The 23,340-nt window shown below is 28.8% G+C and overlaps 1 protein-coding gene across 4 annotated transcripts; it reads left to right on the top strand.

The window, feature by feature from the left end:
- The first annotated feature begins 506 nt into the window (after positions 1–506).
- On the top strand, positions 507–17,205 carry LOC114933363 (uncharacterized). 4 transcript variants are annotated; one of them, XM_029305890.2, is made up of 4 exons: positions 507–574; positions 7,831–8,097; positions 9,051–9,320; positions 13,498–17,205. In XM_029305890.2, exons 2-4 carry the CDS (start codon positions 7,888–7,890, stop codon positions 13,618–13,620), a joined length of 603 nt encoding a protein of 200 aa, XP_029161723.1. In that variant the 5' UTR covers positions 507–574; positions 7,831–7,887; the 3' UTR covers positions 13,621–17,205. The 4 variants fall into 4 exon arrangements, 3 of the variants coding, with proteins under 3 accessions (XP_029161723.1, XP_029161721.1, XP_029161722.1); XM_029305888.2 differs by lacking the exon at positions 507–574 and adding an exon at positions 583–838; XM_029305889.2 differs by lacking the exon at positions 507–574 and adding an exon at positions 3,735–3,934.
- The last annotated feature ends 6,135 nt before the right edge of the window (positions 17,206–23,340 follow it).

The raw sequence follows: 23,340 nt of genomic DNA on the forward strand, positions 1-23,340 counted from the left end.
AGAGAGACGGGGAGAAGAGAGAGAGAGAGAGAGAGAGAGAGAGAGAGAGAGAGAGAGAGAAATTATATACATATATCTATAATTTTTTCTCATTTTACATAAATAGATTTGCTTTTAATAAATTTTTTAAGTTAAAGTCTGGTGTTATAAAACCTCCCTTTTACAACATAAAAAATTAGATAGCTGTAAATGTTAATGATATAGCATCTCTTAATATTTTTGTTAAGAAATAGTCCCAGAAAGTGGCGTAAGAGTTATATAATTATAGAAAAATTTAAAGATATTTTGTATTTCTCTATTACATATGTATATAAGTGTGTTCGATCGATTAATGGCTCTTGTGTCGAAAATTTCATTCAGACTAACAGCAAATATGGTAGACAAAAAGGGGGTGGCGAGAGCGAGATGGAAAGAGAGAACTGTACTTCAAAGCATGCCGGTTAGGGGCGCTACACCCTCGACAACATGGCTGTCGCGGCTTAATACTCCGTACGAGTCTTGACACATCCGGACATTCGTGTGTGCCGTGTGTTGCTCAGGGATCGCAGCCATTAGTGCGAACCAAAATAATCACGTGAGTACAACAAATAACGGCGATAATTTGATCCGACATTCACGGACACGAAAATTTGTGAAAGAAAACGCCAGCGAAAAATATATATTCAAATGGAACGAGAGGTATCCGATAAAGTACGGCTGCCTGCGTGCGCGTTGTGTATGTGTGTGTGCGTTTTCGTATACTTATGCGTATACAGTTACGTCAATATTTCGAAACGCGTGTCTACATCGACGATCAATATAACAATGGTGGAGGATGGAATGCTTCGACACACACGATGTATGCTTGTATTCTTATCCGATAAGGATGCTTCGTCACATTCAACTGTGTGTCATTATCATTCTATATTTGCACACTCGTATTTGCATAACCGTATGCTTCTATCTCTCATATACGTTATTACTGTCGATCGCATTTTGCATACTATTCGCTTCGCCAATGATATTCCACGAGATGTCGCATCAAAAAGGATAATGTCAGGACATTATCTGTCATCATCCACGTTGGATGATGAAATGCGCTAAACAAATTTTTACTCCGCGAGTGTATAATTTTAATTCGCCGAATTTCAATTATGTACATAACTCTAATTCCCGAATTTCTATTATACATATATATAATTTTAATTCGTCGTATTTCTTTTATATAAATAATTTTAATTTTTGATTTTCCATTATGTTCATAATTTTAATTCTTGAATTTCTATTATGCATATAATTTTAATTCGCCGTATTTCTATTATGTAAATAACTGAAATTGTACCTAATAAAATTTTTTTCATTTACAGTTAGAATTCTCCTTGACACAGCTTTATAAACTAAAGATATACAAAAGAAAAACAGAATAACATTTTCGTTTTGCACATTTATGCTATTAATATAAAAATATTAGACAAGGGAAATATTAATCTTTAAAAAATAATCCTAAAATAAAGCAATCGATTGATATAATACATAAAATTGGGTATCTAATTATCATATAAATTATAAAGTTCTGCAAGTATTTTACCCGAGAAGCAAGCTTTTGCATCGCCAGATTGAGAATGCAAACTATCGTTATTTGATTGTGAACAACTAAAACGTTTAATATTAATATTAATAAAACGTTTAGTATTAATATTATTGCTAATCGTACATAGCGATTTTGTGTTTGTATCATTCATTATTTCTATATTATTATTTAAATTTTCAATCATCTTCAAAATTTTGTTGTCAGTATAACAGTTATTGATTTCCTTTGTTATATTTTACATTTTACATAGATAATACATTTGTAATATTAGTAAATATTGATTTCAAATTTGATATTATATCTTATAATGGAAATATGTACATAATTTAAAAATCTAAATTAACTGAATTTCTATATATACATAATTTTAATTTACTGAATTTCTATTTCCTTTTCTAAGAAACTGAGAAACTATAATCGAAACCACTCAATCACAAAATTAATAAACACTTATTTATCAGATTTTAACTATTAAATACACCAAATCCTTTAAAATACATTATATACTGTCATTTAATATACAATACATTATATATGTCACACACTATAACTCCTCGATACGTATACGTACAACTGTCAAAATATGCAATGACAGCCGCTCCCGAAGTAAACGTGACAGAATCAATCAGCATCGCGGAAAAGAGGCAACAATACATTCGAGACTTTCGAGAATCGACTTAACATGTCTTTTTCAGAAATGGATACTTTTCGGAGTATATTATATTGAGAGTAATTATAGAATTATATGTTCTAAATCAAATCATTTTTACTCAATTGCAGCTTTTTTGAACAACTATGTGCACGCATGCATAAATTAATCTTTTTTTATATGTGGCACATTTATTTTAATATTTTTTAACTTTTAAAAATAAGTTTATAAAGTAGTTTGGATTTAGGCATGTGTTCTATTAAAATAATCAACATACACTTATGAGCTAAAATTAAACAATGAAAATATTTTTTCTGGCTTTTTTTCATAAAAATTAAAAAAATTGTATAAAGATAAAAATATGGTTTGTATTGTTTTTGATCATTTATAACTTATATTATTAGAATTGTATAGACTATGTTCTGAACGTACATTATTGAATCTTTTAAACCAATTCTGATTATTTGCGAATATTTATTTTCTTCACTGTTTTCTTAATTTTTGTCAGTGCAGAGAGAGAGAGAGAGAGAGAGAGAGAGAGAGAGAGAGAGAGAGAGAGAGAGAGAGAGAGAGAGAGAGAGAGAGAGAGAGAGAGAGAGAGAGAGAGAGAGAAGAAAAAGCTACATAATTGTAGAATAAAATTTACTTCAAACTACAAGAAAAAGTTGAAAGACGATCAAAGTAATTTAACATATTTACTAAATCATTTTTATTAAATATATTCTTACTTCAATATTATGATAAAGATCAATTTTAATTCTTTTTGTTGGTCCCGGGAGTCGCAATATTTCAAAATCTTGATAATAAAATATAATTAATTAATAGTTTTTGGCATTTATATATTTTTAAATTGAATTTACCTTTTGGCAAATGTAATTAAACTGGATTAAAAGAAATTAAATGTGTATAAAAATACATGTATATTATTATATATGTATACATATGGTGTAAGTAATTACAAATACTTGGACAAACTTCTAGAATGTATTCTTTATGTTAAAAATAAAGAAAAGATATATTCATGGTAAAAAAATGAATAGTTATAAAGCTATAATAAAACAAAGTTTATATTAAATAATCATAAATAAACATTATTATTAAATAATCATAAATAAACATTTAACTCATAAGAAATGCCCAAAAGGATTACGATATTTTTTTCTTACACCAATTGATATATTTTATTATTCTCTGTAGAAAATTATTATGATAAGATTATCGAAAATTGAATATTACAAGATATTTCATATTTGTTTGTTAGAAAACGTGTCAGAATAAAGCATAAAATATCTTGTAAATCATTCATTTTTCAACTATTCAACTCTAACAATTTTTTACGTCAAATATTGTGAGAAATCACGCGGGGTGTGTTTGTGAATGAATGAGTGAATGAGAGTAAATATCAATAATAATAATATCATTAATAATAATACATCAAATACATATTTTTTATTCCTCCTACATTTTTTGAAAACAAAGATAATTAATAGTAAAAGTAAATATTACTTTTGCGCGTCATATTAAAGCGAAACCTAATATTGAGCAACATAACGAGTTACAAAATAACATTTTTGGGCTCTCTCTCGATTTCACCGAACTCTTTTCTTTTTGGGCAAAGGCTTAAAGGCGAGATAAGCTACTTCACATCTGTAAAGTCGGTCGCAAATGCGCCAAGTCGAGTGGTGGTACGTCGACCGCTGATATCTGCAAACTCGGTCAGTAGGTCAATAGCAGATACATTCAATGCAGTTGTATCTTGTCGATATAGAGCAATATTCCCCTTCCATATCAATTCACCAAGCATTTATTTCAAAACCAAAATTTCTTTGATTTGTATAGATTGTTTTATTGTCAAGTTGGCTGGATACAATTTACACATCTCTCATTTTTTCCTGCTAATTATTTGAGCCATTTATTACTAAAACGATAAAGAAAACACTTCGATATTATAAACTTGATCATTTTAATAATAAAAATTATGCATAAATATATACGTAAATGTTTAATACTATTTTGTTTCCATAATACTGACATTTTTAAAAATTGATAATATTTGGTAAAATATTTTAGGCACATTTAAAAATACGAAGTGCAAATAACAATTTGAATGTTGTTTATAACAAATGCAAAAAAATGTGTTGCCTTGTAAATTAATTTATAGATAATATAAAAAATAATACAAAAGAATTACAATATGAAATACGAGATGCAATAAAAATGAGAACTTTGATCATCAGAAAACAAATAAAAAGGAAAAAAAAAAATAAATTTCACATCTTTTTTCCATTTTAAATTATTATCAATCTAAAGAAAATAAATTATATTTATATTACATTTTTATCTTGTGCCTTTGCAATGTTTTTTAATTGTATATTCTTTTATATGTAATTTTATATTAATATACATTTTTATATTATTACACACACACACACACACACACACACACACACATATATATATTATATATATATATATATATATATATATATATATTTGTAAAAAGTTAACAGTATCAGTTTGTGAGAAACAATATAAACAATCTAAATATAAAAACGGCAATTACGAGCAAGCGCTACGATGTTTAAACGCGTACCTTAATTAATATAAAATTAAAAATTTTCCATGAATATACAAAAACATTACAAAAATATCATTTTAATAACGTACGTTTCGGCACCTTTTTCTGGGCCATCCTCAGCGTAAAAAACTTAAAAACTAAATTTAATATAAACATCTATGATATATACGCAATAAAATTTAAAACGTTTAAAAATATAATCTGTCATCCGTTAATTATATGTATTTATCTATGTTGAAGTGTGATTACAGTAGCAATTCAATACCCGACAAGTAACGACAAGCGTCAATATATATATAAATTTCTGAATACCACCCCATTTTTTAAAGACACTGAAGTCAATTTGTCTTTCTTTAGTCTCAATAAATTGAGTAGCATTATCAAAGCTCATAAAGACGTTACTCCTATGTATGATAGTATAAATTTAGTATACAAAATTAATTGCATGAACTGTGATGCATCTTATGTGGGCCAAGACTAAAAGACATTTGAGCACAAGAATTAAGGAACATCAAATGAATTTCCGAAAAGCAGCTTCTGACCATTCGGTGATATCGAAACATAGATTAGAATTTAGTCATGATTTTAATTGGGAGAGGGCAGAAATTTTAGATATAGAGCCATTTTACAAAAAGCGATTAACCTCTGAAATAATTCACATAAAGAGACAAAAAAATAGTATTAATCTACATACCGATACGGAATGCTTAAATAAAATTTATTTGGGTTTGATAAATAGGATGACAAAAATATGATGGTAAAGACATCGTTAACCGTTGGTTGTTTTTGTAAATTTATGTTGATATATATGATATTTAAATGTTTAGAGGTAAAAATATGTATACATTTTCCAAGACATATACACTCGCTGTTCTGTATGTTTTGGCTCAGTCGTTTTAGTGACATTAATTGTTAAACGTCTTCTGACTGCGATTTACTTTTATATCAAGACGAAATGTTTCGAGAATTTTCGTTCAACGTCCGTCTGTTGGTATGGTTTTAATTTTAATTTTATGGTTTTATTTTTAATCATTTGTATTTATTATGGATCTAATTTTAAATCAGGTTGTTGGTTTTAATTTCAAATTATTATAACTTTATAATTTTTTTTTTTATTATTTTTTAAATTTGATTTTTATCTTACAAAAGTTTTTTCTTTTTCGTTTATACTGTTAGTCGGCCAACAATGGACGGGTGGAATTCAGAAATTCATATATATATCGACGCTTGTCGTTACTTGTCGGGTATTGAATTGCTACTGTAATCACACTTCAACATGGATAGATACATATAATTAACGGATGACAGATTATATTTTTAAACGTTTTAAATTTTATTGCGTATATATCATAGATGTTTATATTAAATTTAGTTTTTAAGTTTTTTACGCTGAGGATGGCCCAAAAAAAGGTGCCGAAACGTACGTTATTAAAATAATATTTTTGTAATGTTTTTGTATATTCCTGGAAAATTTTTAATTTTATATTAATTAAGGTACGCGTTTAAACATTGTAGCGCTTGCTTGTAATTGCCATTTTTATTTAGATTGTTTATATATATATTTGTGTTCTGAATTCTCCATTGCAATACTTCCCATTTTTTAGGTAACACCCTGTATATATATATATATATATATATATATATATATATTCATATTGATATTTATATACACAGGGTGTTATCTAAAAAATGAGAAGTATTGCAATGGAGGATTCAGAACACAAAAATAAGAGAAAAAGTTCATATAAACATATGTCTGATGACCTTGTTTTCAAGTTACAGCTTGTTTTATTTTTTAACAGAATTAAGATAATTATGGTTACAGGAAGTGCTCAAAATGACTACTTCTAACTTGAATATAAGCTTTAACATGTCTCATCATAGATTGTCTGACTTTTTCAAAAATTCCGGGTATTACTCGAATTTCTCGAGTATCGGGTATATCTCGACGTTGTTAATAGGTGTTTTGTAAACAATGGATTTTAGATGCCCCTACAAGTAATAATCGAGTAGATTCAGGTCTAGAGAGCGAGCTGGCCAGGGAATAGGACCAGCACGGCCTGTCCATCTACCAGGAAACCATTCATCCAAATAAACAAAACAAGCTATAACTTGAAAACAAGATCATATCGGACATATGTTTATATGAACTTTTTCTCTTATTTTTATGTCTGAATTCTCCATTGCAATACTTCCTACTTTTTAGGAAACACCCTGTATGTATATCGGGTGTCCCAAACCACCCGTACATCTCTTTTCTTTCAAAAACTAAGCATTTTAAAGAAAAACATTTTAGACAAAAATTTTATGGTTTTGAGGGCAACATACGATGGTGTCATTGATTTGACCTTTAAAAAAAATGTTAGCTTCAAACCTTTATAACTCAAAGAGTATTCCATGAAAAAATACTTTTTTATAGGATTTTGGAAAGTTGTTGAGATAATCCATAAGAATATGTAATGAAAAATTGGTAGTTCCATTTAAAAAATTGAAATTGACCTTCACGTGACCTTTAAATGACTATTCAAGGTTTTATTTAATTATTTGCATTTATTTAATTATTTTTCGTAGGGGGGTTAAAGGGTTATTGAAATTAAATCTCAAGTATATATGAGATTATTTCAAATTTTAAGTCTTGGTAGTACACCGAGAAGGATACGTACCTTGTGCACGGTTTATTTCCAACGAAAATTAAATTTTCGTTGGAAATATACGCAGCAACATCCGCGTATGGCTCTTTCGGCCTTTATTATTTGTGATTTTTATTGAATATATTACAGAGCCGTGTTTTAATCTTAGTTGTTCATACAATTTTTGTCTAAAACGTTTTTCTTTAAAATGCTTAATTTTTGAAAGAAAAGGGATGTACGGGTGGTCTGGGACACCCGGTATTGTTGTATATATTATATAAATGTATATTTGCATAAAAAAATTATAACCAAATATACACACATTTGTAAAATAATTAAAGTAAAATTCTCTTTGCTTGACTATTTTGCAAATAAAAATGTAATTTTTGCCGTTTTTCTGCAGACCATACGGACGAAGAAATTCGTCAAACTGGCGCCATTTAAGCTCCGTTTCTCGAAAATGCTGAAATCGCGGAGTTCCGGCGATAGTCGCAGCAATAGTGTAGAATTTGAGGAACAGCAACGACAAGTTAATCAATCATCACCATCAGATGCAAATGAGTTTACAGATGCATCTGAAGCGGAAACGGACAAAAATTGTTTGTCGATCAGAAATGAACAGATGATACCTAGTTCGCCTCCGCCTTCGTATGAACACGTTCTTGAAGAGGTAAATACTACTCTATATTTTGAATAAAAATCTTGTTAATTAAATAAAAATTTGTTGATTAATTTTTTAATTCAAATTAAATTGTTAAGCAATATATAAAATAGACATTTAATCGGTATTTTTTTATCATTTTTTACCATTATGTTTTACCATTATTTAAATGTTGATTGTGCAGACTAAATTGAATTTCATAAATTAATACGCGTAAAAATACGATTAATTTCATATAAAGAACGGATTGAAGAAAATATGCGCTTCATGTCTCTAATTCACGATAACCCGCTGATGGAAATTGCGATACACGGATTAATAATGCAATATAAATTGTAGAGATTCGTGCGATCTATAATTTACGTCATTCGTTATTCGTTTATGCGTTGCATTATGATAAACGATCGTAAATTGTATAACATTATTATTATTATCAGCTGCAATTACTATAAACTACATAGAGAGAATTTTCTCTTAGAATTTGCTCTGGAAATCACGGTAATCGTGGGACAATATGCTATTGGAAAAATTTTATTAGAGTTTCTCTGATTAATATTTATCACATAAAAATATTAATACCTACCACAATATAAAGATATAAAATATATTCGATTAATTTTACTACTTATATGTATAGTATTTACTATGCACATATTTTTAATTGTGGTAAATATTAATCAGAGAAACTCTTATATAATTCTTCCAATACCATATATTGTTTCACGATTATCATGATTTTCAGGGTAAATTCTAAGAGAAAATTCTTTCCGTGTTACAAACTGCACGCAATTAAAGTATTATTGATGCACGTGCAGTATTGCTTTATAATTTCTTATTTATGGAAATTTCAACGTTTGCAATTTCCAAAAATCTTTTTTTTACTTTTACTGTTATTGTATTAAAGAAGTTTTTTGGAAATATGTCTTAATTCTTTTCTCAGCCACAAATATATTGTGATTTAGACACGAATGGAATCGTCAGCTATTGCATTACGAGAGACAAAAGAGGAAGGCAAAAAGAAAGGGATTTTCAGTAAAGGAAGGAGCACCGAGAATGCTGAGGCTGATGTTGAGAATGATGATGGCAGTGGCGGTCCTGGAGGTGGAGATAAGAAAGTAGCCAAAACACCCAAGATACTTCACAAATCAAGCAAAGAATTCTACAAAGCAATGGCCAAACAGTGGGGCATAACTTGCAAAATGAGCGATCATTGTAGATGTCTAGATTGTCAGGTATATACGTTTTAAGATAGAGTAAAGAAAATAAATATAAACATAGAGAAATTTTTTGTTTTTCTTTAAATAGATGTGTTCAAAATTGAGCTAAAAAATTTCGTTTATTTTGGGTACCTTCTGAGCCCAGTCATTGAACATACATAATTTTGTAGATAATAATGATAATATTAAAAAAATATAGTTTTGGATCTTCAAACCTTCGCCGCCGGAAGTAGTTTTGACCTTCTAATGGTGTCAATTAATTTCTTTGATGATTTATTATTAGAGCTGTCCAAGATAACAGATATGTCATTGCTGTGCTCAGAAAGTTTTTATATACCTTCTGAAATATATTTAGTATATCCTAAATATCAAATAACCGACATAATATGGAAACAATGCTTACAGTGCGAGCATTTTTACGTCTAAAGTACTTTTACGAGGAGGTCTTGAACGCGAAAAGAAATATTTAGAAAAGGATGAATACAAAAAAATTCGGGAAATTTTAACTAAAAAACAGATTATCAGTTTATTGCAAACATGAAAGTATTGTACAGCATAAATGATCAAATGAATACACTTCATATATCAACAATTAATGATGTTCTAGCATTGACCGGCGGGTATTTGGCACCTATAAATTTTTTTCTCGTGATGCCTTACAATTTGATATATGTTTCGTCTTTATACTCGGAGAACCTAGAAACTCCTATAAAAATGAGCAAAGTTCTTTCGATAGATTAATAATTCATTAAGCTCGTATAATGCAAAACAAAAGATAAAATTAAAATCGGGCCAAATAACGAGCAATAATCTTATGGTTTAGTTAAATCATAATTTATTCAACATCTTTTGACAATTCTTTGTAAAAGAAGTTTCGACTTACTTAGTCTTCTTCAGTACGTTATTAATTTAGTATAAATACAATCATTCCCTCACGAAACAATAAAGTATTATCTAGAAAAACTGCTTAAATTCAAATAATGACACCGAATTACTTGACGATGTTTATTTTGATATCCTCGAAAAAATAGTGAACTTATAAGACAAACACTTTGATTATATTTAAAAATTTTGTTGATGATTACTGTCTTGTGAGAAACAGTCAGAGAACGACGAAAAATAGGAAGCTAGTGAATATTGGAATATTTGAAATGGGACTGTTGTGTAGTAATATTTTTGTTGGAAGTTGTAGAAATTTTAAAGAATTGTAAACTATGTTTTTATATAAAAAAATAAATAATTTCAGTAGTTTAACCGCATAGAACAACCAATATTCATAACTATTGTCAACGACTTCTGAGAAGAAAAAGAATCCGACTATAATTTGGTTAATTATGTTGTATCGGTAAGTCAAAACATTTACAAAGAATTGTCAAAAGATGTTGAATAAATTATGTTTTAACTAAACTATAAGATTATTGCTCGTTAGTTGGCCAAATTTGAATTTTTTCTTTTGATACGATTAATTTACAAATTTACTCTATTTCATCCATTATATTGTATCTATATATGCCGTTCATTTTTTTGGCGCAATTGTGATTTTTTAGTGAGAATTTCAAAGGTACACATTGTGTTATCATAAAATGTAGAGACCTATAATAAGAGACTCGCCAATGACTTCTTACTACGACTTTTGTTCGCCATGTACCCATGCCAGTAAGCAAGAAATATTTAATCAACATTTTATAATGTTGATTTTATATAAATTTTCTAAACGTTATGATATAATGTTTTATATATATATATATATATATATATATATAAATATATGTTTAAAATATTATTAATAAATATTATAAAAAAATATTTTAACTAATGTTTTATAAATGTTTTAAAAATATTATTTAATAACATATATTGCTCAAAATATTAATAAAATATTTTAAAAACGTTAATTTCAACATTACCGAAACCTCTAAATTGATGTCAAAGTTTGTTCATAATGATGTTGCATACAATGTTAAAAACTATATACTTGCCAATAAAAATAACGTTGTAGCAATGATTTTTTGCTTACTGAGATATTGATGACGTTATGCACAGATGTCTACATAAAACATATACGATCATATGTCAACAAAACGGGCCTGTTGTAAGGAGTAATCGTAAATAAGTCACTTATTATCTATAAGTATTTCTTATTTTTCTAATTAAATGCAATAATTTTATTATTATTATTAAAAATTTAATAAAAATAATAATACAATAATAATAAATATAATAATAAATCAAATTGAATACTTAAAACGTCGCTAGTGGTATTTAAAATAGGAACGATATATTTAATTTGATCCAAACTAGCCAAAAAAATTTTTATTTTATTTCCACAACGTTTCGACTATCTGTTTTTGGTCCTTTTCAAGTGAAAAACTAGAATGGTACAATTAATTAAAATTAATAAACATTTTTGATGTTAAACGCAAGAATTAAAAATTTTTTACATACTTCCTTGATAAAAGCGCAATTAGTTGACACTGTTGTCATGATTATTAAACAATATGATTATCGGACTTTTTTAAAAACATTTGAAATAACTTTTGAAAGAAAGTAACCCCATCTTATCGTTATGATGGATCGTCAAAAAACTGAGTATATAAAATTTTATACGACTTTTATAATTTTGTCATAGATGTTGTTTAAATTCTCTGTGTCTTTATGTAGGTTAACTGTATTATTAACTTTTTTGATAAAAAACATCTCTGCGATTTCTCTCTTTCTAACATGTTTTTCATTATGTAATATAACGGGTGATACCCAATCAAATTCATGTCCCAACTCTTGTCTATGTTTGCTTATGACCGAATGATTTGTTACATGTAATTTTATATTGTTAGAATGTTCTTTCATACGAGTACGCAAATGTCTTTTTGTTTGACCGATATATGAGGAATCACAATTTTTACAGTCAATTTTATACACAACATTAGTTCTATCGTCGTTAGGTAATCTATCTTTGCCTCGTTTTATTAATATGTCCAATTTTTTGGCTGTTTTATAGACTGCACTAAAGCCAGTATTTTTCAATGAACGACCGATATTCTTGCTAACATTTTTGACATACGGCAATGAAATATAAGGAGACTTGTTTTCTCGCACTTCATAAGTCTCATTTGTAACATTATTACTATTATTATTTTTTAGATAATTAATTCTTTTACTTATATGTCGTTTAATAATATGTGTTGGAAAGCAATTGTTCATTAAAGTCTGCTGTACTATATTAATATTCTTATTATGAAATTTATCATCTAATAGTAAAATGGCATGATCTATGAGATTGTAAATGGTGTTGATTTTGTATTTTAACGGATGATTGGAGTAAAAGTTTATATATCTTCCGGACCAGGTGGGTTTTCTGTACCAATTCGTAATAAGCTTTTTATCATTGCGAGTGACACTAGTGTTCAAGAAATTAATTACAGAATTATTTTCTATTTCGTATGTAAATTTCAATCTTTGATAATAATTCTTAAAAATTGATAACATCTCGTCTATTTTTTTACGTGGCAAAATTGCAAAGACGTCATCAACATATCTATAATATACAAGTTCATCAACGTTTAATAAACACAACTACATAAAGACACAGAGAATTTAAACAACATCTATGACAAAATTATAAAGGTCGTATAAAATTTTATATACTCAGTTTTTGGACGATCCATCATAACGATAAGATGCGGTTACTTTCTTTCAAAAGTTCTTTCAAAATATTTTAAATATATATTTTAAATGTTTTTATAAAAGTCCGATAATCATATTGTTTAATAATCATAACAACAGTGTCAACTAATTGCGCTTTTATCAAGGAAGTATGTAAACAATTTTTAATTCTTGCGTTTAACATCAAAAATGTTTATTAATTTTAATTAATTGTACCATTCTAGTTTTTCACTTGAAAAGGACCAAAAACAGATAGTCGAAACGTTGTGAAAATAAAATAAAAATTTTCTTGGCTAGTTTGGGTCGAATTAAATATATCGTTCCTATAATAATAAATATAATAATAATAATAAAATTATAATAAAATAATTTCTGACTACAATCATAACCTCAGCATGGAGCAGATAATTTTGTCTAGCGCGGGTACGCAATGGCGGACAAACCATGTGATTCACACTGATTAATCATGGATATGTACGGTTATAGCGTATCTCTTATTATAGGTTTCTAATAAAATTTCCTGTTTCAGAGCCATTACTTCGACTGCGATTATGAAAAAGACGAACAAGAGAAGGGTGACGGTGGCCTCAGCGCCGGTACACCAATGTTCATCTCCGAAGTGATGCACGGCACTGCCTGTGCTCTCCTGTAAACCGCCGTTTCTTCCGGTTCCGCTTTTTTTCTCAACGGGCCAGATATCTACCTGATTATAACACGCACAAAATGGCAATCGGCGCCTAAATACGATGAAGAAACAACTTCGACGAGAACTTGTGTCACAAACATGCATAATGCATTTATATATATTTTATTATATATACATATATAATATTTAATGCCGTGCGAAGAGAAAAAGAGATACATCTCGGCACATTTCAACGTAGAAAAAGAAAGTTACTCGCGAGCGCGTGCGCGATGAAATACACGAGCTTCGTATGCCTCTCTGGCATGGATTATTTTAATGAATTATTTTAAGATTAGACAAGCTATTAAAAAATTGGATGCATATCCAATTTGCATCTAGACAGATTAAATTTTGTGAAATTTTTTGTACGGCTCTTATGCGAAAAAAGAAACTGAGTTTCGTTTTATTATAATATAGTATACACATATAGAATAGAAAAACATATACAGTTAAATATAATGCGATAGTTTTGAACAATTCACTGCAGCAAAACTTGAATGACAAATTAATTATGTTCTGCTATAAAAACTTTCCAGTATATTCTTCTTTATCGTAACATTTTTGCATTTTTTAGACCCGGAAATTAAATTATTAAAATTATTTATTCTAACGCGTTCAAAAATCTTTTTTTTTATTTTCCTAGCACTCAACATATAAACTGTGCGTGTAACTGTCTATAATTGTACCGCATACATTGCAGAAAATCACATTGACTATTTGTAAAAATGTGACGTTTGCAAAATTATTCTCAATATTTCTGACAACCACGTTGGTATTCTCAACGCGAGTTATTTATTTTTATTGCGACTGCCTTGTAAAGACTATATAAAGAGAGCACGTTGATTGATGTGCGCTTTATTACTGTCAATTGCGTTGCGCTCATTCAATTGAATTTTTACAATAGAGCTATAATGAACGTGGAAGAATAGACACGATGCTTTGATCGCTTTAATATTATTACGTTCCGAACTGTCATTATTTGAAAGTTTGATGATGATATATAATATATTTCTAATTTCTAATTTCTAATTTTGCAATATACATATATACTTCTGCAATACTTGGATGCATTTTTGTTTGGTTTGAAGATACAAGAAAATGCAAACAATTCTACTTACAATTAAGTAATTTTGAAAAATTATGACAATTTTATTTACCTTTATTCAAATATATGCTCTATGATTGGCATTAATGTTTTGTTAGCATATTATATGACATGATATATAAAAAGATTTATATAAGAATATTAAAAATGTATAAAGTAGTTTGCGTATAGACATAGTCTGCACATGCGCGCAATATGCTAGCTTCATAATTGGTCAATGTATTGGCACATATTAGGGATATTACACACACACCCACTCACCCACACACACACACACACAAATGTATATACATATATACACATATATATATATATATATATATATATATATATATATATATACATATATATATATATTACAATTTTGGTTATAAAATTTATCTTACATTAAAATTGCTTCAAAACCGGATTATATGCTTGAATTATATACAAATTTTGTACTTTTATTATATTATGCATTATATCTGTAACAAAAAAATTATGTTAATGGCTTTACAAATCACTTGATATGACATTAAACACATCTGCATAAAAAAATTGAAACATATAATTTATAATATAATAATCGACCTATTTATTGATGCTTATTTTTCGATAATTTTTAGAGGTATTCGTTCAGAGTAGGACATTTTAGAATATTTTTTTAAGAAGAAAGTTTTGTCTGTACATATATTATTATATATATCAAGATTAATGTATATGTACATATTTAGCAAGTCATTTAAATGAAAACGAGCCAAAAGATAGCAAAATGCTGAACTGTATTTTGCTATGTCGTTTAATTCGTTTTCATTTGAAGAACATAACATATATTTAAAATTTTATATTTTACATACTTATAAAAATGTTTTATTATACGCGATACGTGATACATTTGGTTTGTATTATGTTATGCGAATGCTTGAAAGTTTATCATCAAAGAGCGTTTTTTCACACATATACATACATACACATACACACATATTAGTATTCGCGCCGAAAAGAATTTAATTCTTTGTAAGGTTCTTCTTATTGTTAGAGAAAACGAATGTTAAGGTTCCTGAGCCTTCGCCAACCATGTTGGAATTGTGATGTCAGAAGCGAGAAAACAAATGATAAAGATTCTTGCGTGTCACTTTTAGATAAAAAGATATCTCGGTAAAACATTAGTTTAGATGGCTTTAACATACTTTCACAATAGTCCATAAACTTTTTCCCTTTATAATCAATCTTTTTCCCTTTATAATCAATCAGTTGTAAAATGATTATAAAATAAGGTCTAATCCGTATAGTTTTGCACATGAATAGTCATTTAGTATGACAAAGTCTGATATTACAATTATTTTACGATTGTTAATTGTCAAGTGAAAAAAGTAATTTTTGGACTATTTTAAAAATATGCTAAAGCTATCTGAAGTTGGGTGTCAAAATATCTTTTTATCTAAAAATGGCACTCAAGAATTTTCAGCGTCTCTTACGTCACAATAGATCTGTTTGTTTTGACTACACTGGCTACACTAGTTCAGAGGTTGTCTTTTTTTCTCGATGTTGGAAGGAAAAAGATAACCTCTGAACTAGTGTAGCCAGTGTAGCCAAAACGAACAGACCTAGTATATCCAACATAACCGCGGCGAGTATACAAGAGTCTTAAAGAGCGCAAAAATTTCTTACCTCTTACCCAGAAGAGAATAGGAAGTTAAATGACTAAAAATTCTAAAACTAGTGATTTTTTTCAGTGACGTATTATATGTTCGAGAAAATCGAAACTCATGAAACACATGAAAGTATTTTAGATCAAGCCCACGAATGAGGCCACAATGTTAATGTAAATCCATGACGGGCAAAGTAGTGAGTAATCGAATAATTACAACAAAATATAATACAGTACCTGTCTATTTTTGTTTTATTAAAAATCATTTCTTTTAAATTTTATAGCAAAAGGAAGACATTTGTGCTATTGTAGCAGTTCTGCAGTTTTTAAATACATGACATTGCCGTACAATTATTTTTTATACAGCATATTATTTCTAAAATACTTATGTATTTTGATTATAATTTTTTAAACCTTAATATTTAAAACCGACATAAATATTTATTGTAAATTATATAAAAAATGGTAATGATTTAATCGACCAACTCTGACAAAAAGAAATTTTATTAAATTTTACAACGTTTTGGCCGTGGGTTTCGGCCCTTATCAAGTGCTGTGTTCTTAAAACAATATAAATTACAAACTTTTTTTAAAAAACAATAATTCGATCTTAGAATATAGCATGATGTAATAGTATGAAAACGAAATAACTAGTTATTACTGAAACGTTGTAAAATTTAATAAAATTTTTTGTGCAACCGGCGCGCGAAAAGTCGCCCTTTACGCATATGATGGAATTTTAGAAAGAGCTCCCTTTCCACGTACCGGTCACACAAAATATCGTAGCCAACATGTGCAAGTCGTAAATCGGCCGAGAGTGCGGAAGTTTGGCGCACGAAGCGAAGCCGAGTGTGACAATCCGCACTCTCGGCCGATTTACGACTTGCACATGTTGGCTACGATATTTTGTGTGACCGGTCGTAAATCGGCCGAGAGTGCGGATTGTCACACTCGGCTTCGCTTCGTGCGCCAAACTTCCGCACTCTCGGCCGATTTACGATCCCCCGCACTTGTTAGCTAATATACTATTTTTGCCAGAGTTGGTTGATTAAATCATTACCATTTTTTAATTATCGTCTGGTGACCTTGCAGTTTTATATTGTTATATAAGTACGTATGCGAGAGCATGTTTTTCTCTAAAGAGAGTCTATTGTGTTTTAAAATAAGTTTGAAATATTAAAAAAACAATGAATTAATTTTATACGTTACTAATTATTTTTTCAGAAATATGTTATATATAGATTATTTATTATTTATAATTAACAATAAAAAAAAATAAAATAGAATTGGGAAAGAAGAAAATTATATGATAAGAGGTATTTAAAACATTTTACGAAGAGAAATATCTGAGAAGTACATATAATGACATGTTCTATATTGCATATTTTTCCTTTAATTGCCAAATACTTGCAGCTTATTTTACAGTAAATTTTACAATAGATTTAGTATAATTTTTGTTGTAATAATAAATCATCTGTTAACTTTGTTTATTAATCTGAATAAATAAATATTATCTATTGACACAATTTATAATATTTCAATGAAAATATTTGTTTTTATGGAACAATATCAGTTATGTGAATTTCTTCTAATGTAGATGCAAATGATTTTATGATAAGGCAATAATTCTTTGTTTGAAAAGTTGAAACGCAGACGAAATATTCGGAGTTATTGCACGCCGTTTGTTAACTTATTTATAATTTAAGTATACATCTCTCTCTCTCTCTCTCTCTCTCTCTCTCTCTTTCTCTTTCTCTCTCTCTTTCTTATACGTGCGTGTGTGCGTATGTGTGTATGCGCGTGCGTGCGTATGTGCGCATACGTATGTATATAGAGACAAATTAAAACATAAATAAAAGAGTATGTGCAATCTCTGAGATACAAGAAAAATAGTAATTCCATTAAAACTCGAGGAAAATCGAAGTGACTGCTTATGACTTATAATGAGAGCTTCCGATTAGCCTTATTGCTGAACATAGTTATTCATTACCCTATGTAGAGTGTCTCGGAGTAACTGACAAATTACGAGAGCATATTGTCGGTTACATCCCGGGACATCCTGTAAAATAGCTTAACAATTGCATAGACAAATCATTAATTATTTTTTTAATCTGGGAATATTACTCTTGCGAGATTTATAAATTATTTTTAACATTCTAAAAATAATGTGTACGTTATGTTGTGTAATTATATGTCTCCTATATATTATATGGAGCATTATTTATAAAGTAATTCACCCAAATTTTCAAAGTTTTCCAATAACGCTAAAATTTATAGAAAGTGTAGTCCTATCAAAAGTAAAATTATTCCTCAAGTCGTTTGGTCTACGTCCTATGGGTCCTTTGTTAACAGGAACTTGAATTTTTATTATTTGGGCCGTTGCGTCCAACTTCAAATGTTCATAAATTTCAGAAGACTACTTCGATTTTAAAAAATAAGGTGTGGTTTCAAAAGGTCTTTTTACGTACTTTAATCCTGTCAAATTAGTTCTTCTTTCAATAGCAATTTAAATAAAATTTTCAAGAAACAAAGTAAAATTCAATCATTTCTCAAATTTAGACATCTTCGATTTTCTTTAAAAAAATTTTTTTTTAAAGTAGAAATCTTTCCCTTTAAAATGCTTCAAGGGCCAAGATGGGCAGGTTTTCAGATATAGTCCATTTTAGAACTAAGTGCGTCACTTACGATGTAGTTCGGGCGCTGTTACAAATGCAAAAGTATCTGATAAATTAACCGAAAAGAGAGGATAGAGGGGATAAAAAAAATGTTAAAAAGAAACAGAATAAGGTCTAAAAAACAGGAACGTTTATTTTTCAACAATAAATAATATCGTTTTTGCTAAAAGAGAATTAGAAAATATTTAAAAAAATACAAAGTTTAAAAGCAAAGGTAAGTTAATTGATATAATAAACGTTCCTACTTTTTAAACCTTATTTAGTTTTTTTTTTAACAATTTATTTTTACTCCTCTAAGCTCTCTTTTCGGTTAACTAATCAGATACTTTGTAAGTATGTATATATACATATATATATATATATATATATATATATATATATATAATATATGAGAAGTTATTATGCCTGGCCACAAGCAATAGAACTGGCCAGATATCTTTCTGTATTTGTATCATCGTCCAAACTGTGTTGTAAATGATGCGCTTGGTTTTAAAATGGACTGTATCTTGAAAACTAAAAGCCTGCCCATCTTACAATTAGTCCTGGAAGCATTTTAAAGGGAAAGGTTTCTACTTTTTTTAAGATTTTTTGAAGAAAATTAAAGATGTCTAAATTTGAAAAAAATTGATTTTTATTTTGTTTTTTTGAAAATCTTATCTAAATTACTATTAAAAGAAAAAATTAATTTGACAGGATTAAAGTATCTAAAAAACCTTTCAAAACCACACTTTATTTTTTAAAATCGGAATAGTTTTCTGAAATTTATCAACATTTGAAGTTGGACACAACGGTCCAAATGATAAAAATTCAAGTCCCTGTTAGCAAAAACCCGTAGAACATGGGCCAAACAACTTGAGGAATAATTTTACTTTTGATACTACACTTTTGATGACTACGCACTTTCTGCAAATTTTAGCGTTATTGTAAAACTTTGAAAATTTGGGTGGATTATTTCATAAATGCCACATATACATCTGAGAAATAAAATAACTATTATTATTATAATAGTTATTCGAAGCACAAATCATATATGGGATGTAAATAAACTGTTCTTTAGACTTTTCATCTACGGAATTTACATTAATTTCTAATCAATTTAGACTTTTTATTTTTTATTGAGTAAAGATTTGATTGGTTATCATTTTTCTTACATGTACACGCATACACATACTTAATTTTTAGTAGGAAATATTTTAGATACCAAATCTCATAATCAGTCAAATACCTTATACTTTTACATTATTCTCAATACTTTATGCGTCTGTAAATATTTTAAATATTTTATTATTGTATAATAAGTTTACCTGATACAGATATTTATATAATCACCGATATTCAAATAGACATTTTTAAATCGATGTAATTGAAATGCGAATGCGCATTTTTTTGCGTATTGGACCATAACTTTACACTGGATTTGGGAATTATATTAAATCAGACTACAGTTAAAATCTGTAAAGAAAGAATATGTCAACCAACATCATATGTATATTAGGATAGAATTGTCAATTATATTTTTGAATAAATAACTGAAGAGAATTGAAGAGAGTAAGAAGAAAAAAGGGAAGAAAAGATAAAAGGTCAACTAAAGTCGATCAAAATGTCAAATTGTTTATAATTAAGTGCAATTTGTTTAGTAAGTATACCTGTTAATATATAAGAATTCGCGACGTAAAACTGCTCTTGCATTAAATTGGTCTTTTGAAATGTAGGTAAAATGACATTATAACATCTAGTACATATATGCGACATGTGTATACAAAATATTTATTCTGTGCATGTATATGTTGTACAGAGAAAGTGAGTAATATATGACAGAAATCGCTATATAGAGAATATTGACTGTAAAACTCGATGTATTCTGACAAATTCTGACAGCATCAATAAACAAGGCCTAAGCGGTATACAATATGATTGTATTTGAACTAAAATTTAACAAAATTAGATTAAGCTCAAAGGACTCCACAAAATATATGGATTTTGGACCTCGGTCCTTGGTAGAATTAGCTGAAACTGTAGTATATTATAGTCCTTGAATCACTGATTAAAAGTTTTCTCAGACAAAAAACTTAAAAACGGCTCATTTTTTTGTTACAGTCATTTAAAACGCTTTAGCATTATTTTATTAATGTTTTACAGTAGTCTTTTTTTGAAAAGAAACTGAAAAATTCTGATTTTAATGAAATTTTACATACATATTCGGGGAGGGGGTTTGTTACAGTCATTTAAAACGCTGAATTTTAGCATTATTTAATTAATGTTCTACAGTAGTTTTTTTTTTAAACTGGAAAATTCTGATTTTAATGAAATTTTACATATATATTAGGAAGCTAAGTACAATAGATGAATTTATAAATATTTAGTTGCTGCTCAGAAACGGTTCTAAGTGGTGAAACTATCCCTTGCAGGGTCGGCTAAAAGTATCGGGACCCCTGAATATTTCGAAAACTAAGCATTGTAGAAAAAAATGTTTTAAATAAAACTTGCAGGTCTCAAATAAGGCATTTATTGGTGACCTCGACTTTGACCCTAGGGGTCAAATTTAAAGATCATTTTAAGATCAACTTAACTTTTTAAAATTAACCTTCTATTTTTTATTACATATTCTTGTAGTTTATCTCAAGAGCTTTCCAAAACACTATAATAAAATTATTTATTATTAAGTACTTTCCGAGTTATGAGGCTTGAATGTTACAGTACCGCCGACATTAGCATTACCCAAGATGTATCACGCGGAGTTGCTCGGTCGCATTCAAACTGCCTGATCATACGTTCAGTTGATTTAGAAATATCATTGTTTTGGTCACGAAAGGTTTCATTCAATTAGAGGAAGATGCAAACATCTAGATTAGTAAAACTGCTAGAAAGTACATAAATCAGAGACCACTAAGTTTTACGAACCAACGAGAATTTCATCTAATCTAGCAGTTACTTTGCATCTTTTCCGTAATTGACGAATTGAGAGTCTCCATTGTTTTTGATAGAAATTTGGAAAATAATTACAATTTGAACACAAAAGAGATGTAAATCCGACCGGACAACCTCCGCGTGGTACATCTTGGGCACAATTTGAAACGAGGTAGTGACAATTTCTTAAGTGGTGCCACGCGAGTTTTGGAACAAATTACATTCTTCATATGGTGCCTGTAGCAGTTGTGGATCGCAGATATAGCACGGCTCCGTAAGTTGTTTCACTGGCATCGCAGAAGCCATGTAGTTGGATTTCTGTAGCGTTATTCTCTGTCACCTGACGAGGAATGGTGTAATTGTTTAGAAGTTTAATTTATTCCTTATATTTATTCCAAGAGGTATCAATGTCTATAGGGAGCGACTCGTTCCAGTTTACTTTGATCTCCCGCAGCTTTTGCAACATAAATTTTGTCTTTACATGATTGAGACTCAGGACACTGCATAGTAGCTTAGTAATAAAGTTAGACTGAGATCCGTTATCCAACAACACTCTACTTTTCACAAACTCTTCATGTTGAATAAAAATAGTAATAAGCTCTATTAAACTTAATGTTTGTGAACAAAGAAGGGCTGTAAGAGCTATCTTAAACAAATTGCAGTTGTCAGTTAATCTTAATAAAAATCATTTAAAACAAGAAAATAAATACATAAGCAATAAACATTTATGTGTAGATGATATTAATAAAATGTATTTTAAAAAAAGAAAATAAATATATAAGAAATAAAACAATTATGCGTCTTCATGTTGATTTAATATGAGTATTGATGCGGTAGATAGAAGAACTTGTAAAGTAACAATGGCTTGAAGATTCGGATTTGTGTTTACTATAATTGAGTTACTTGCTCCTTGAGCAACTGATTCATTTTTAAAATGGAGAAAAGTGTGATGTTTTTGCTTACATTTTTTGCATGTATTTGATTTGCATTCATTTACTAAGTGATTTGACCTCGAACAATTGTAACAGAGTCCCTGTAACTTTACCATGGCAGATCTGGCGTCTTGATCGAGTTTGAAAAATTTTTTGCAGTGAAATATGTTATGACTCTGTATTGAATTCGCGTATTGAGCTTTGTTAAATACAGCCAAGCTGTATCTCCGAGATTGCTCGTGTGTAAGTACTCTTGAATATTGTAATATAAATAGCTTTGCAGCTTCTGAACTTGATTTTAACCATCTATTTTCGGTCTTGATTCTGCCTTCCGAACAATCGTTGTTCATCGTCAATTGTATCTTGTTTAAAGATTTATCAGTTTATATTAAATACCTCATTTTTATTAATTAAAGAGACTGAATTTACTTAAAAGAT

The sequence above is a fragment of the Nylanderia fulva genome, unplaced genomic scaffold (assembly GCF_048542155.1).
Source record: "Nylanderia fulva isolate GAGA-0341 unplaced genomic scaffold, ASM4854215v1 Scaffold180, whole genome shotgun sequence".
NCBI classification, from domain to species: Eukaryota; Metazoa; Arthropoda; class Insecta; order Hymenoptera; family Formicidae; genus Nylanderia; species Nylanderia fulva.